The sequence below is a fragment of the Drosophila tropicalis genome, unplaced genomic scaffold (genome assembly GCF_018151085.1).
Source record: "Drosophila tropicalis isolate 14030-0801.00 unplaced genomic scaffold, ASM1815108v1 contig_158, whole genome shotgun sequence".
Lineage (NCBI taxonomy): Eukaryota > Metazoa > Arthropoda > Insecta > Diptera > Drosophilidae > Drosophila > Drosophila tropicalis.
In genome coordinates this window covers 9,470,187-9,486,833 of record NW_027172602.1, presented here as the reverse complement: position 1 = coordinate 9,486,833, position 16,647 = coordinate 9,470,187, and the positions used below count along the sequence as shown (strand labels likewise).

The 16,647-nt window shown below is 39.8% G+C and overlaps 4 protein-coding genes across 7 annotated transcripts; 2 read left to right on the top strand and 2 right to left on the bottom strand.

Annotated features, from left to right (window-relative positions):
- Nucleotides 1-373: 373 nt before the first annotated feature.
- LOC137587151 (zinc finger FYVE domain-containing protein 1-like) lies at nucleotides 374-5,629 on the bottom strand. 3 transcript variants are annotated; one of them, XM_068303421.1, is made up of 8 exons: nucleotides 5,206-5,629; nucleotides 3,370-3,807; nucleotides 3,096-3,297; nucleotides 2,410-3,019; nucleotides 2,148-2,346; nucleotides 1,881-2,073; nucleotides 1,490-1,657; nucleotides 374-1,421 (listed from the first exon to the last, which is right to left on the bottom strand). In XM_068303421.1, the coding sequence occupies exons 1-8, from the start codon at nucleotides 5,269-5,271 to the stop codon at nucleotides 886-888; spliced, it is 2,412 nt and encodes an 803-aa protein (XP_068159522.1). In that variant the 5' UTR covers nucleotides 5,272-5,629; the 3' UTR covers nucleotides 374-885. The 3 variants fall into 3 exon arrangements, with proteins under 3 accessions (XP_068159522.1, XP_068159525.1, XP_068159523.1); XM_068303424.1 differs by having other exon boundaries at nucleotides 1,490-1,597; XM_068303422.1 differs by lacking the exon at nucleotides 5,206-5,629 and adding an exon at nucleotides 3,898-4,388.
- Nucleotides 5,630-5,911: 282 nt separating this feature from the next.
- On the bottom strand, nucleotides 5,912-6,634 carry LOC137582647 (protein twisted gastrulation-like). Its single transcript, XM_068297269.1, has one exon. It carries the CDS (start codon nucleotides 6,632-6,634, stop codon nucleotides 5,912-5,914), a length of 723 nt encoding a protein of 240 aa, XP_068153370.1.
- A 284-nt stretch (nucleotides 6,635-6,918) lies between these two features.
- LOC137582638 (protein twisted gastrulation-like) lies at nucleotides 6,919-7,839 on the top strand. The gene has a single exon (XM_068297257.1). It carries the CDS (start codon nucleotides 7,117-7,119, stop codon nucleotides 7,837-7,839), a length of 723 nt encoding a protein of 240 aa, XP_068153358.1. The 5' UTR covers nucleotides 6,919-7,116.
- A 519-nt stretch (nucleotides 7,840-8,358) lies between these two features.
- vap (RAS p21 protein activator vap) lies at nucleotides 8,359-15,881 on the top strand. 2 transcript variants are annotated; one of them, XM_068303419.1, is made up of 9 exons: nucleotides 8,359-8,653; nucleotides 9,556-9,993; nucleotides 11,343-11,456; nucleotides 11,643-11,715; nucleotides 11,809-12,218; nucleotides 12,282-13,131; nucleotides 13,196-14,102; nucleotides 14,167-14,317; nucleotides 14,389-15,881. In XM_068303419.1, exons 2-9 carry the CDS (start codon nucleotides 9,777-9,779, stop codon nucleotides 14,535-14,537), a joined length of 2,871 nt encoding a protein of 956 aa, XP_068159520.1. In that variant the 5' UTR covers nucleotides 8,359-8,653; nucleotides 9,556-9,776; the 3' UTR covers nucleotides 14,538-15,881. The 2 variants fall into 2 exon arrangements, with proteins under 2 accessions (XP_068159520.1, XP_068159521.1); XM_068303420.1 differs by having other exon boundaries at nucleotides 9,535-9,993.
- The last annotated feature ends 766 nt before the right edge of the window (nucleotides 15,882-16,647 follow it).

Below are 16,647 nucleotides of genomic sequence, written 5' to 3'. Positions count from 1 at the left end.
AACACGCAAAACAAAAAGCATAATACAACTTAAGTAAAGCAAGAATAAAGAAATCGGACAAGTTATTAATCCGTTATCAAAGAAATCAAAAAACAAAACAAAAATTCACAAATCATAATAATAATAATAATAATCTTCAAGTGAATGGAACTAACCTACTTCCTATACTTCCTCTTAGTATTTGATGGAAAAAGTATTGTAATAACATTTTCAGCTAAATTCTGTTGAAAAACTGATCAGAACCTAGATATATATAATACACAAATACACATACACATACATACATAAATATATGGATAAACTACATACAATTATTTTAAAATAATAAAGAAAGCTATATAATAATTAAATAAACAACAACAACAGCAAAAAATGGTGGCAAATAAATATCAAATTTTATTATTTGTTTATTTAATTTATTTATTTAACAGTTTACACTAAGCAAATTTAATACAAAAGAAAGTTCACAAGAAAAAAAAAAAAAAAAAAATAAAGGCAATTCACACAGGGCAGGGGTGAGGGTAATGCAATTAAAGTTCGACATTATTCTTAATGTGGATATACATAGTTAAGTGTTTATGTACAAGAAAAGCTGACAAATTCCATTGAATTCTTTGTTGTTTATACGAACATAGAACATATAAAGTATCACAATGTATGGGGGTATGATTTCTAATGCAAGACGACTTAGCAAATCTAAGCGATTCCCAAAGAGGATCCATTCAGAAGCATTCACTGCTTTGTCATAGAAGTAGGGTCGCCATTATGTCCAGCAGCACGTCTGACCAGGCACTTGGTCCAAATGGTGACATTGCTGCTGGTGCTACTGGTGTTGATGGCTGTAGTTGTGATTGTGCTACTCCCGCTACACGAATACACCGCGTCTCATTCGGTCTTGGCCTTGGCATCATCACTGGCATTCCAATATGTATTGCCATTGTGGTAGTCGCTATTGCTATTCCGGCGACTATCAGTTTGGGTCTGTCCCGGTGGCAATGGGTCTGGTGCGGACCCCTCACCGTTGATGGCATCCGACAATGCTGCTGCATCCAGAGAGTTTGGCGTTAAGGCCTGTGGAACACAGGCACATGAATCACAGACGCGGACATCCGTCTGCCAGCCACGTTCGGGTACTGGCATACGTGACTTTGAGCAATTGCTGCACACCGCCTGGCCACAGCGACGGCAATGATGGCGACGGCAATCCAAAGGATTTCCTTGGGCCAAGGAGTTGCCACTGCCATTTAGATTGGATGAGGAATTGCTTGATTTATTATTGCCCAATTGCACATGCAAACGACCCACATGATGGGCCAGTGCCAACTCCTCGACGGTTCCAAATACAGCCTTGCAGATTAAACAGGCCGGCGATTCGGCATCCGGCACCCAATATGATGGCCGTGCGCTATCTTTGATCATTTCTGTCAAATAAAAACCAAAAGTCCAAGTATAAAGTAAGAGAGTAAAAGCGATAAAATAATGAACTTACCCTTGGGATATTCTATGGCCACCGAGGCCACCGTACTGATGGTATTATAGATCGTCTCACCGTATTTACGTACTAATATGTCGCCATCTTCATTAGTTGGCCTGGAGCCTGTGTGTGCAATAGTCAGATTGGAATTGCAATGAATAAATTCAGCTTTATCTTGAGAGTCTGTGAGGTGTAGGACACAATAGTAATAGAAAAAAATATAAACCAAGAGAGAGAAAGAGGGTGAGAGAAATCCTCACAAAAGAGTACACATACAGAGGAAGCGGAGAAACATAAAAAAAAGCAAAGAATCAAAAGAAAGCCACTTTAAAAAATGATTCTAGCTAATTACTAAATCGGAGAATAGGGCAGGCTGTGGTTCTACCTAAAATGGAATGACACTTACCAGGCGTGGCATCTGATTTACGTTGCAAATGCTGATGACAATCGTTGCAGACGCGCACGGGTTGGTGCCAACCACGTGCCGGGACAGGTACCTTGTTCTGGCTACAGGTGTGACAGAAGCCTTCGCCACATCCGCGACAATGATGCTTGGGCATACCGGTCTTTTCGAAATTACGCTTACAAGCATGGCACAGCTGAACGGGTGGAAGCAGATGGGGAAATGGCAAGGTAAAAATTTGTTAAATGTAGGAGGAATTCAAAAACATACTATAATTTCCTGATTGAGACGCCAATAGCTGGGTGCTACTTTGTCTGCAACCCAACCGCTTAGTGCCTTGGCCGATGGTGCCGATATGTTTGTGATGGCTTCCCTCAGATAACACACACCATCCACCATCATTTGACCCGAATGGGTATTGCCGCGCATTCCCGCACTGCCGCCCTTCCACACATGTACAACTTGAACGCTGCAAAAAGATTTAAGGGGTAACAATCTTTCTGGATGTTTTCGGATCTTTACGGCAACTTACCGCACTACAGAGGCCTCCGGGGACTTATTGCCATACCAATATTGACGTGCACGATAGATTTCGCCACAATAGGTGCACTCAATGACATCGCCCTTCCATACATATTTGGCCAAACCCGACCAGGCGCTATCTGCATGCGCTTGGGTGCGAACAGTAACCACAATCTCTTTGCCATTGTTGTAGCATGCCTTGCAGAGATACTCCTTGTTTTCGAACTGATGTTGATAGTTGCACGGATGTGTATTGTAATGCGGCTCACCGTCGCTTACGTGGCCCATGGAGCGCTGGCAACGACGACTGCATGACTCGCAATGTGCACCGCATGTGAAATATTGTTCCGGAAACGGATTGATGGTCTTTTCGATAATCTCGCCGGCGAATTTCTGATTGAGTAGCTTCATGGCACGAAACACCACAGCCGGCTGACGTGGCGAACGCACCGCTGTGTTCTCAATCTCCAGCCGCAATGCATCCTTGATCTTTTGGAAATTTGTGGCCTTATTCGCATCCGTTTGTATACCCACATAACGCAATGAGCTAAAAGCATTTGTCTCATAGTTTAGGCGAGTAAAACTGCTGCGCAACTTGTCCTCGGCACTCTCCTCAACAGCTGATAAAAAAAAAAAAACAAATAAACCATGTATATGTATATATTTGATATATTATATATATATGTATATACTTACAACTCTCCAGTGGTTTGGTATAGTGCGTCTCATGAAATATTATCACAGCTGGTCCCATTGTACTGCCATTGCCCATGGCCTGCAATGCTTGGGTGAAGTGCAGGCAAAAGGCTTTCGAGGCGGTACCCAGAAATTCGTACATATCACTGTGAAGGCGTTCAGAGCGTGTCCGATAGATGACAATGTCGGAAATGGCGAGTATCTAAAAAATGAAAAATGAGCGTTTAAAGATTTGTTTACGATCAATCAACTATTCTATTGATATGACTCTTACTTTCAGTAACATTCGCATACGTTTATTGCTTTTAGCTGTGGTACCCAGCAGTCCTTCGGTGTCTAGGCATAGAACACCCTGTTCTCGGTGCATTGCCGCATAGGCGCCAATTGTGCATGATGTTTGCTCTGTCGACGTTCGGAAAACTCGTTCGCCATTAAAGAAGACTTGATTCATGGTATGCGATTTCCCATCGCCCGTATTACCAAATATTGAGATCACTTTTATTTTATCATCACTGTGGCACTGAAGTTTCTTGCAAAATAATTCCGGTGTGGCAATCTGTAGATTCTCATCGGCATCCAGAAAGAGGAAGGAACGCAGGGCCGTTGTCGAGCTATTAGCATTATCCAACGAGTCTAGCGTTTCATTGATGTTAAAAAGGGGTATAGACTTGAAATCAGCATCACTAACCACATCTGGCTTAAGTGTTTCATCCTACAGAGAGAAAGAGAGAGAGTTAGAGTTTGATGAAATTCTTAGTTGCATATACATACATATGTATGTATGTAGCTGTAAATTTCAGACCTCGGTGATGGATACTAGAAAAGCCATCTTTTATTTTTATATACATATGTATGTATGTATGTACAATGTATTGTATGTACATGTGCAACAAGGATTCTCTCACAAAGATGATTTTCCGTTTGGAGCTCTGCTTATGGGGGGGAGATAGGAGGCATCTGCCTTCTGCTTATTCTCCTCCTCGCTCAATAACTGACGACGCAATTCAACAAAAAAACACAAAACAAAAACTTCTGGTATTTCTTTTGTTGTTGCTACAAGTGCCAGGCAAGTGTTTTTGTATGTGTGTGCACTGTCTGTATGTGTATGTCGTGTGAGTTTGTGTGTGTGTGTGCGTGTGTGTGTGCACGTGTATTTGTATGCATTGGAGAAATAATAATATTCTATACATATTCCCCATTCACGGTTAGGTTGCTGACTTTTGCAGAAAAAAATGTAGGGAAAAAACAAAAAATTGAACCCCGATTTCGATTTGGCGACACAGCAGCAAATCATATTCTTTAATTTTCAATTTTTTTTTTTCTTATCACCAGACAGGAGGCCACCATGATTCATAGAGAAATGCTGTTACAGTTATTTTATTTCTTCTAAATGCAATAAATACAATTTCACCATTAAAAACGGCATGTGCGAAAGAGAGATGACCTTAGTGGGCAAATCTAAGCTTATTATACCCTTTAAAAATTAACCAGGAGAGGGCATATCGGTTTACACACTAAACGATGTGATTTTCCCCCTACGAAGATCACAGCATGAGGTAATTTAAGTGTATCGTTTTATTTTTAATCACAGAGGTTATGTTTTCTTATTGAAGGGAATCAAAAATGAAGTACACAAAGTGGAAGCCCTATTGTCTATAAGGTATTCAAAAATCGTTTTAACATTTTAAACGTATAAGTCTTATTTTTGCCTCTATCGTCTATGTATGTACATATGTATATGTATATTTATGGAAATGTGCGCCTGTGTGTGTCGGTGTGTATCTCTGATACGAAGTCTAGCTTAGTCGTGCCCCTTTTCAATGTAAAATGCGTCGCAGCTGATTTTGCTATTAACAAATAAGACAATATACACCCATGTGTTTGTGTGTGTGTTTATATATGTTTGTGTTTATGCTTGTACTATCAGTTTGTTTTGTTTATGTATTTTACGTGTTTTTAATACTTATATTTTAATTATTTACAGTGCGCAATTCATTCATAGCGACTTTACGTACTTTTCTGATGCACGCATGATGTACGCATGCATCTATTTGTAAATACATACATATGTACATTTCTATGTGCATATGTACGAATTCGTTACCCTTACCTGGAAATAGGACAGCGGTTGCATGATTGGCGATTGATTTTTATTTGTCGTATCGAATTTAATCATTGTTCGTTTATTTACTGGCTCCGTGCTTTTATATTTTACTGATTATATGTACATATGTACATACATTAATACAAAAACAAAAAAGTAAATCACAATAAAAAAAAAAAAGATATGTGTATGTAATGCGCGTGTGCGTGTGGTTGCTTGCGGTTGTCGGTCAGCTGTCAACTCTTAAGTCTAGAATTGGTGTTAAGTTCTACAGAATTAATTTATTTTGAGTAAATGTTTCACAGATGCCATAAACACACACTTCAAAATACCGCGCACACGCATTTTCCGAGCAAACCAAAACGGACAACGGAATTTGTATTTTTTTATGACCAATTGCAAGCAATAACAAGCGTGTGCAGTGTGACCGCCTAGCTCCAAATAAAATAATACCTAAAATTAAAACGAATGTATAAAAATACAAACAAAAAATCTTCAATTGCAAAGACGATTTACTTTTTAGTATTTTTACATACAAGAAGTAGAAGCTTATTTGACAACAGAAACTTCATTTGAGCGAAGTTTTTTAAACGTAAACTTGATGAAAAGAGTGCATAAAAATGAAACGGGTGGTAATATTGTGGATTTTGGGGAAAAGATTAAAATGACGATAAAGACAAGCAAGGCATAAGAGCATGTATTTTTTAACTATTTATATGAAATCATCGTTTTCCCCGTAGTCCCACATATCGTCGGTGAAGGCTTCGTCCAGATCTTGTTCGGGTTCACCATGGACTTTATCGGCAGTGAGAGGATCCTCGGCGAGATCCTCCGGACAGGCTGTGCAGCGACTTTCATTTATCCCATAGTTGAGGCAATTGGAACCCACGCACTCACAGCAGCCATCATGGAACCAGCGATAACTGCTTGCTCCCATGCTTTCGCAATGCTGCTCGCACTTGCTTGACCGTATGCACGAGTTCATATAGATGACTGTACAGTTGAGCAGGCCACCCGCCTGATGCTGATGCTCAGTGCCAGTGTCTGTGCCCTCCAGTCGCAGTTTGAATCCGGGGCGCATCGGGAAACGTATTGTTGACCATTGGTCATCATCTTCAGCGGTAAGGGTGTCAAACAATTCGGGCAGACCCTCAAGATTTTTGATTTCCGATCGTGATGACAGTGACATCGGCGCGTTCTTGAGCTTAGGGCACATATCAAGACAGCCGCAGCACTCTGACCACAATTCGCCCAGACAATTGACACAATCTTCACAGCAATGGCAATCGGTTAATTTGCATTCGCAACTCTGCGTTAGCAGACACTTGGACACCACCGAACCACAAACCATTTCATTACAGTCGTCATCATTGGGAAGACAGCCAGTACCAGTCCAAGATAGGATTAAGCTTAAGTAAACAATGTATTGACTCATACTATTCCTAAGACACTTCTTACCACAATGATGTAATAAGCATTGCGTTGCTTAGGCTTTATATACCTAGTCGGTGGAGGCACAAATAAAAACCAGGTAGACAACATTTTGGATAGGTAAATCCTGCTTATAACAGGGCGAATGACCATTTAACATACCTCCGGAGGTACAATCATAATATTAATCCCTATTTGATGTACATGCCATTTGAGTATCCATGTCAATATGTTTGTATCGTAGACAAGAGTAATTAATACCAGGTGTGAAATGTGAAGATATTTGGTTAACCATACGTAATATAGACAAAGTGGGTATGGATTAATTTTATGATCCTATCTCCTAACCTTTAACAAGTGGGATCTACCTAAGCCATTTGGGTAACTACCTGTTTTTTAGTCCTTCTATCCCAGGATTGACATATAAAGGCTGAATACTGTGATAGATATTACATCATTATAGTACGACACTTCGTTAAGAATACAATGATTCAACATCTCGTCTGCTTAAGCTTAATCCTTGCTTGGACTGGTACTGGCGTTCTTGCCAATGAAGACGACTGTAATGAAATGGTTTGTGGTTCGGTTGTATCCAAGTGTCTGCTAACACAGAGTTGTCAGTGCAAGTTAAACGACTGTCATTGTTGTGAGGATTGCGTCAGCTGCCTGGGCGAATTGTTTCTGGAGTGTTGTGGCTGTCTAAATATGTGTCCTAAGCTCAAAGACACTCGGCCGTCGCTGTCGTCACGCTCGGAAATAAGGGATCTTGAGGGTCTGCCCGAGTTGTTTGACACCCTTACCGCTGAGGATGATGACCAATGGTCAACAATACGTTTCCCGATGCGCCCCGGATTCAAACAGCGACTGGAGGGCACAGACACTGGCACTGAGCATCAGCATCAGGCGGGTGGCCTGCTCAACTGTACAGTCATCTATATGAACTCGTGCATACGGTCAAGCAAGTGCGAGCAGCATTGCGAAAGCATGGGAGCAAGCAGTTATCGCTGGTTCCATGATGGCTGCTGTGAGTGCGTGGGTTCAAATTGTCTCAACTATGGGATAAATGAAAGTCGCTGCACAGCCTGTCCGGAGGATCTCGACGAGGATATTCTCACTGCCGATAAAGTCCATGGTGAACCCGAACAAGATCTGGACGAAGCCTTCACCGACGATATGTGGGACTACGGGGAAAACGATGATTTCATTTAGAAATATCCAGCAATTGAAACCAGTGTTAGTATTATCTATGATTAAAAGTGTTGTTTTCTTTCTCTGTGCTATTTGTATTTACCATTTTAATAAAGACCCTTTTATAAACAAAAAAAAAAATACAACTGTTTGTCAAATTAATGAAATTATACCATCTATAGGCAGTCTTGGGCACTAGAGGGTTAAGTATACAATTCATTTTGAATTGCGCGCTCATATCAAATTGCAAGTAACAGCAACCTCGTGCAGTGTGACCGCCTAGCTCCATATAAAATTATAGTTTGAAAAGGAGGAAAAACATAACGAGCTCTCAATATGTTGAAGGCATCATCTGCTAAACGTAAAATTTATGATAAGACAATAAATATATATGTATCTATGTTTGTATGTTTTTTTTTTATATAGTTCAGTATTTTCGCATAAAAATATCTATGCATTAGTTGTTGGTTTCATAACATTCAAGCTCAGCATTCTCGGCTTTAAAGCCTTTGGTCATACTTTTATCGTTGTCAGTGCGGGTAGGAGTCAAGAGGAAGAGTGAGAGAGACAGTCGGGAGGTTGACATTCGCTGAAAGAAACATTAGCAAATTGCAATTTTGTTTGATGAATAAGCCGTCTTTCATTTGAAATAAAAAACACAACGAAGAAGTGAAAAATGTCTTGAAAGTGCATTCTAAATAGAAAAGGAATTAATTAACCAAAATATGCCAAGTGACTGTGCTGAAGTTATGCCTGTGTCGTCCCGTGTATGGTGCTAAAATTTACACTAACATATACACACACACACGAGCGCATACATATACATACTTACATTGTAAGTGTTGAAAATTTCTTTTGTTGCCTGGTGTCCAAGGAGAGAGGAGAGTGGCAAGCGCCGTGGAGTGAGAGTGTCTGACTGTCTTACATGCGTATTTGAGTGTTTGAGAGTGTGTTTATTAAACGGGGTGGTGGTCATAGTCAAGAGGGTGTAGTCCGAAATCCTTTTTTGGGCCGGTCAATCGTTGGCAGACATACACACACACACACTATCAGAGAGCCACACATATACATTCATTCAGTGGGCTAATTGAAACAATAACGGTAACGGTATGTCAATGCCTAAACATTAGCAATTGTTCTTTAATTAAACACAATATGCAGGCACATTTTTAAGTGTGTGTGTGTGTGTGTATATGTCCCCCACCAAATTCAACTCCATTCGTTGTTTTTTCTTCCGTTTTTATTTTTGGGGTGGGGTGGGTGTGTGTCTGTCATCGTCATTATTATCGTCATCATCATCATAATCGTAATCGCCAGTTTGTCTGACTCCTTGCCGGTGCTTGCTCTTTGGCCCTTGCCTCACATACTTCTCTCACAATACGCGAAATTGCATTTTGTTTATAACAAAATTACAGTACTTGCTTTTGCTCACACTTTTACACACACACACTCACAATCATAGATGCGACGCACACATACGCATACGATTTGTTATTCTCTCACTCCCATTTAGCTTGTAGTGCTGCCAAATTAGCAATTTTAATGCTACTTTTATGAAAATTTATATATTTTGGCTGTATAAGCTTTAGCTTTTAATTGATTTATTTGTCACCACTGGTTGTTTATTTTGCTCACTCCAACTTGGTCTTGTTTGTTCTATGTCGATCACACACACACGCATACACACTATCACTCTCACTCAACTTAATCATCAAGTGCTCTCTTTGCATTTTACAGTGAACAACAACAAGAACAGCAAACACATTATCAACTGTCATCCGCTCTCTTTCTTACTCTCTCTCTCTCTCTTTGCGGAGAGAGACACACACACAGCTGCTTACGCTTAAGCATTTGCATTTGCATTTAACTAACACCAAAAATAAGACAAATCATTAAACACACATTGAGAAACACGCCCACTTACGCATACATACGCATAACACATATATACACTTACCATGGCAGACTTAATGCGTTTGGGCTTGGGTAATGTGGACGTTGTCATTCAGAAAGATAAACTTGGTTCGCCAACCGGCGGCTCGGACGACGGCAATTTGGCTGCTCTGGGCGGTATAAGCAGTCTGGGCGTCATGATGGCAGCTGGTGGCATTGATTTGGCCGATTTGGCCCAGGAATTGGATCAGGATGAGTTCGATGGTCCGCATATGTTGAATGGTAAGTAACACTTTCTCCACTTTAACATTAGCGACCCACTGATTAATCTTAATGCTAATTAATATCTACTGGTAGCCTAGTAATTGAGTGAGTCAGGTCGACCCTTACGGCTGTGAATGCGTCACTAGTAAGACGACGACGTCGATTTACCTTTCGCTGAGATCTCTGACTCATGATATTTCAATCTGGCTCACGCCACACTCTTTCAGTTGAGGATGCAAACGGGATTTAAGATATATACATACATACAATGTATGTATATCTTAGTTCGTTACAACTTACTTTCGATCAAGAAATGGGTTTTAATTTATATTGATTGGTCCCTTACTTAAGAGACAAGAGGAATATTTTGTTGGTTGCCCAATGGAGTAATCGGAGTCGAATACAGAACAGTTTCCAATTGTCAAAAATATTTGCCACTCTGCCCAGAGTGACCCAAAACAAATAATATTAAAATCTGATTGATCCTGTTCATTAGGCGTCCTCTTATTTCCGGGCTGAAAAAGAAAGCTCTCAAATGAAAAATTAAATCGATCTATTTTCCGCTCCACTCGTATCAGGTCAGGGACCTTTCTTCTATGCTTTATCTTTATGACCTTTTCGGCAATCGATGATCACTATCTCGCTCGCAGCTTATCTTGAGCGCGTTTTTCAATGTTAAGATAAGAAACTCTTTAATGGAGGGGAGGTCATTCTTATCAATGTGCCAAATGTGTATTATCCAAGCAGTGAGCAGGTAAAATGTAACTGAAGGTGAGACAGAGATACACTAAGGTCACTTCGATTTAAAAAAGAAGTGCGTCAGACGAGTTTGTTTATGACAAATACGTTTATATATTTATATATTAGAGGGACTTCTGTATGTATGTATACATATGTATGTATATACATTAGGTTTTATCGACAAACGAGCCACCAGCCGCTCGTTGTTGTAGTTGCCGCATATGATTATTGTTTTCCATTTTAGAAACATTAATTGTACCAGCTGCATTTGCTGTCACTCATACTCATAGCGTAGTTCGTTGTCGTTCCGGACGGAGGCGGCAGCGGCAGGCAGTAAGGCGCAGCTTTCTTTTAGTAGTACCTACTTTATTTTCTTTATAGACTGCAGGTTCCCAAGTTTAAGTTACGGACAAATGTTTAATAAATGGTTAATACAAGTTTAATTCAATTTAATAATGGCAAAATGCACAGGTTAGCAAAGATTCCTTCCCACTCACTAATGGAGGAAACCCATTAAGTCCTTAATGATGACAATTATATCTATCTGGTTTCTTAAACTGAGATGGTTGTTAATAAAAATCTTATAAATTTTAAACTTATTTTTTGTTTTTTATTGTCTTTTACAGGCGAACGTCCGGCAATCATTGCACCGCCGGAAAGTGAATGGTATCATGGACGTTTGGATCGTTATTCCGCAGAGTCTCGTTTACGTGGAAGTGGCAAATTGGGCAGTTATTTGGGTGCGTAAAAAGATTTGGAGAGGATTTGATAGTAGCCTCCCATCTGCCTAAGCTCTTTATTTTTCTTTTGTCTTTCTGGCGTCTTTTCTAAATCTTCGGGACTATTTCTATTTTTTTCACTGGCCACTTTCACACTTTCCCTCTATTTCTCTCTCTATATATATACATATATGTGTATTCGTGCAGTTCGGGAAAGTGATCGCAAGCCAGGCTCCTATGTTCTAAGCTATTACGGACGCACTGGCATCAATCATTTTCGGTAAGTCAGCATCTGACTTCTCTTTTATCCCAATCTTTAGGAAATTGTTGAAGAAATCTGTCAGAAACCTGTATTATCGCTTTCTTCTCGTAGAATTACGGCCGTTTGCGGTGACTTCTATATTGGCGGTCGTCAATTTATATCGCTGAGTGATCTCGTCGGTTACTACACTTCATGCAGTGATCTACTGAAGCGTGAGCGTCTGGTTATACCAGTGGCCCCTCCGGAGCCGGTCAATGACAAGAAGCGCGTTGTGGCCATTTTGCCGTATACGAAAATGCCCGAAACGGATGAGCTGAGTTTCCAAAAGGGTGATATCTTTTTTGTGCACAACGACATGGGTGATGGCTGGCTTTGGGTCACTGCACATCGGACTGGTGAACAGGGAATGATTTTCCGTGAACTCGTTGACGATCTCGATGTTTCAATTGATCCAAATACAGTGTTCCCTTGGTTCCATCCCAATTGCACCAAAAACGAGGCGGTCGATATGCTTGTCAAGGGTAAGTGAAAGACAGACTCTTGTTAGAAATGATTAATTTAATCTGTTTTTTTTTTTTCTCCAGCTGGTCCTGGCAGCTTTTTGGTGCGACCCAGTGACAATTCACCTGGTGACTACTCTCTATTTTTCCACATTAACAATCAAATCCAGCGTTTTCGCATAGAAAAGAAAGGTGTGCGCTATCTGATGGGTGGTCGGACCTTTGAATGTTTGGACGCGGTGATCAATCGGTATCGCAAAGAGCAGATTGTCGAAGGACATTCGCTAAATCATCCAGTGGTGAATGGCACTCAACCAGAATTCAGTCAACAGTATGTTGTCGAGAAGGCCGCCGAGAAGATTTATGCCACTTTGCGCGAATGCCGCGATCAGATCGGTCTAAAGAAAATCAAGGGCATCAAACATCATGGCCAGCTTAATAAGAAGTCGGACAAAACAACCAAGTGGAAGCAATTATATTTTGCTCTCATCAACGATGGCACCGAAACTCAACTCTGTTTTTATGACAATCCCAAAAAGACTAAGCCCAAGGGCCTTATCGATTTGTCCTGTGCGTATCTCTATCAGTGCCATGATTCGCTCTGGGAGCGACCCTATTGCTTTCAAATAGTGGAACGGGCTCTGCCTTGTTTGGCCACTGTCACATATCTGTGTGCGCCCAGTCAGGAGAGCTATGTAGAATGGATTAATGCATTGAAAGCGCAATGCGATTCACAACTAAGCCGTGCACAAAAGAAGGTATCGCGTCTGCGTGAGCTACGTTGCCTCAATCTTCATGTCCTGGAGGCACATCGCCTGCCATTTAAACTAGTGCCACATCCTTACTGTAGTATTTCGCTTAACCAAGTCAAAGTGGGCAAAACGCGTGTCAAGATACCGCCAGAGCCCGTTTGGGAGGAGGAGTTTGTTCTAGAGTAAGTGAAACATGAATTCTGCTCAGAAATTTCCTCATTCTAATTTTTATTTGTTGCGTTATAGTGATGTTCCACCCGATGTAGTCTCCCTTACCATCACACTGGTGTCGCGTGGCAAACGCGGCAAGGATTCGGAGGTGGCTGAGCTAACCATCGATCTAGCCAGTCTTAAGAATGGTCAGGAAACGGAGGGTTGGTACCAGCTCACCGGCATGACGCCCATGGGCGAGTGGGGCTCCTTACGTTTGCGTATGCGTTATCTTGATGATTTGATAATGCCCTGCGAAGAGTACAGCCCATTGCAGCAGTTGCTCCTGGAGCCCGAGTTGTATGCTGTGAAGGCTCTGGCAGAACTCTGTCACAACGATCGCGTCCCATTGGCCACGGCCTTGTTACGTGTATTCCGGCATGAGAAGCGCGAAACGGAGTTGATACGCATTTTGTGTCAGGCGGAGGTGGCGCGCGAAAATGAGACCACGACACTATTTCGTGGCGCCTCATTGGCGACCACTTTGATGGATTTGTATATGCGCACAGAATGCACCGGCTTCCTTCAGTCGGCGGTAAGTGAGACAGTGCAGCGCATTCTGGAGAGTAAACAGTCGGCTGAACTGAATCCCACAAAAATGGATGTCAACGATGATGCCTGCACAAATGCTGAATTCCTGCTGCAAATTCTCGATCTCGTCACTCAATCGATATTTACATCACCGGACGCCTGTCCGCGTAATGTACGCTATATTTGCAACTGCCTTCAGAAAGCGGTGGTTGCCAAATGGCCAACGGAGCGTCTGGTGCGTACTCGGGTCGTTTCTGGTTTCATATTCCTGCGTCTGCTCTGCCCGGCATTGCTGAATCCACGCCAGTTTGGCCTAGTCAGTGAGACGCCTCCAACGGCTGCCACACGCTCGCTAATCATGGTCGCGAAATGCCTCCAGAATCTGGCCAATCTTATTGAATTTGGCGGAAAGGTATACACTTAAATATGTTTAACATACCGATTATACTTATCCATTTATTAACTCTAACCAATAGGAGCAATACATGGAAGTGGTAAATCCTTTTATACTCAAAAATAAGGAGCGCATGATTGTGTTCTTGGATCAATTGTCGTTAGTTTCCGATCCAAATCCACCGCTGGGCATGTTTGTCGAGCAGAATCCCAATCATAATGCACAGGACACGGGTAAGGGGTCACACTATTCCTGTCTCTTTCGCTTTATCTAATGTATTTGTCTCTTTCATATTGGTTCACAGGACGTGAATTGGCCACACTGCACCATATCTGCGTATCATATTTGCCAGAACTGCAGGAATTATCGCATATAATTTCAATCAAGAAACTTGTCACTGTCACCGATATGTTGACCAAGCATAAATTGAAATATCGTGAAATGATCAGCTAAAGCTAATGAAAATGAGCGAGTGAGATACAGATGTAACAGCACAGGCTGGACACAGACACACACACACACACAATAGTCAGTTTATATACATACTTATATAGATATTTGTATTACAATTAGTATATAATATTATAACATTGGAACCGATTCTGGAATCCATAACCAATTATCAACATATTGTGAGAGGGTAGTTTGTTTGTTTGTTTTTTTTTTTTTTTTTGTGTGTAAGATTTAGTCGAAGATGTTTTCTCGCGGCGTTATTTGGTTGTTTAATAACTACCTACATACATTATTATCTTTATTATTTTTGTATTTGTCATACACACACACACACAATCATTTATACATATATACAGAAGTATATCCTCTTCACTACCCAACCACAAACTTACACTCAATTTTATATAATGCAAAATGTGGTGACAGAAATGTTTTTTTTCCTTGTGTCTTTTGTAATTTTATATACAAGAAAACTAAATCGAATGAAACCTTAGTAAGATAAATTAAAAAACAGGTCTCGAAATGTGTTCAACAAACAGTATGAAACAATATAACATATAAATAACTAAACAACTACAACAAAAGTTAAGAATTTTAAAACAAAAACGAATTTCGGCTCTGCCGATGTTTCTGATATCCTTGCAAATGCCGCCTGTATTTGTAATTGTAGATATAGTACATACATTTATTACATTTGTATTTCCATTTTGATCAATTGCTGCCATATATAGTCATATATTTTCCCCGATCTATCCAATCCCTAATGCTAATAACCGTTTCTAGAGTCCGATTGATGCTAAATCCAATTGCACAGCAGCCTTTGTAGGGATAAAAAGATGTAAAGCAAAAAGAACAACACCAAAACAAACAAAACAAAAAAGATAACTCGAAAACACGCGTGGCCATTATTGAAAACAAAATGAAAACTTAAGTTAATTGATACATAAAATAATATACATATAACATATAAATACACACATATGTATGTATGTAATTGAGTTCATAAAATGCAATAATAATATGTACGTACGTATATATTTGTATGTATGTTTTGTATACGTGCATACAAAATGTCGTCGTCTCGTAGCTTTTAAACATCTCCAATACAAATCATCGCGCTCTTACTATTATTATTATTATTTTTGATCACTATGTATGTATGTATTGTATCTATATATATACACTCACACACACACAGCGTCAGTTTAAGTCAAGTCAAATGTATTTTTAAAAGGGAAAAGATTGAATTCTTTTCTCTATCCTTCCTTATATATTTTTTAATCATACATACATACATACATACACATATATAAATATATGGTTTTATCTCTATATATTGTTTTATATTAATCGTTCTATTTTGTGTTTGGCCATTTTATATTATTAATAGACACACACACACGCACACAACCCTTTTTCTATATATATGTATATGTATTTATACGATAATTAGAATTTGTATGTGAAAATTATATAGTTGAAACTTGGGATAACAATAACAACATTATATAGTGTATACAGTATATAATGTGATTTGTAATGCATCAAAATGAAAGAAAAAAAACATAACATATACATATATATATATATATATATATATATACATATATGTATGTATATATATATACTGCATCTGCATCCTAGTCAAAACAAAAGTAAAAACAAAATATATATATATATATATACATGAACAACAAAAATAAAGAAAACTTGCAAATATATACAAATCAAATTGAAAGCATTTTCCTTTGCTCTCTATCTTTTGGTCAATCCCTGTATCAGAGTATTCACTGCATTCAGAGTAAACTGTTCAATATCTTGAAGTTCTTTTCAGCAAAGGATTTTCAATTTGTAAAAGATATCTGATGATTTTGGTCTATAAAATGTTCAGGCTGTTGAATGGCGTTATTAGGAATTGCGGGCACAGGGATCAGGATCCCTGATGCCGTCGTGTCCTGGACAGGAGCACATGTGGCTTCCTGTCGCTTATGGTGTTCTCGGTCTTGAGCTTCCTGAGCGGCGGCAAGTGGTTGCAATTGCAATTCCCCATCTTCTCGCAGTTTCCAGAAGAAAGTCACCTTTCATCGACTGAAGATAAAACAACTTTAAA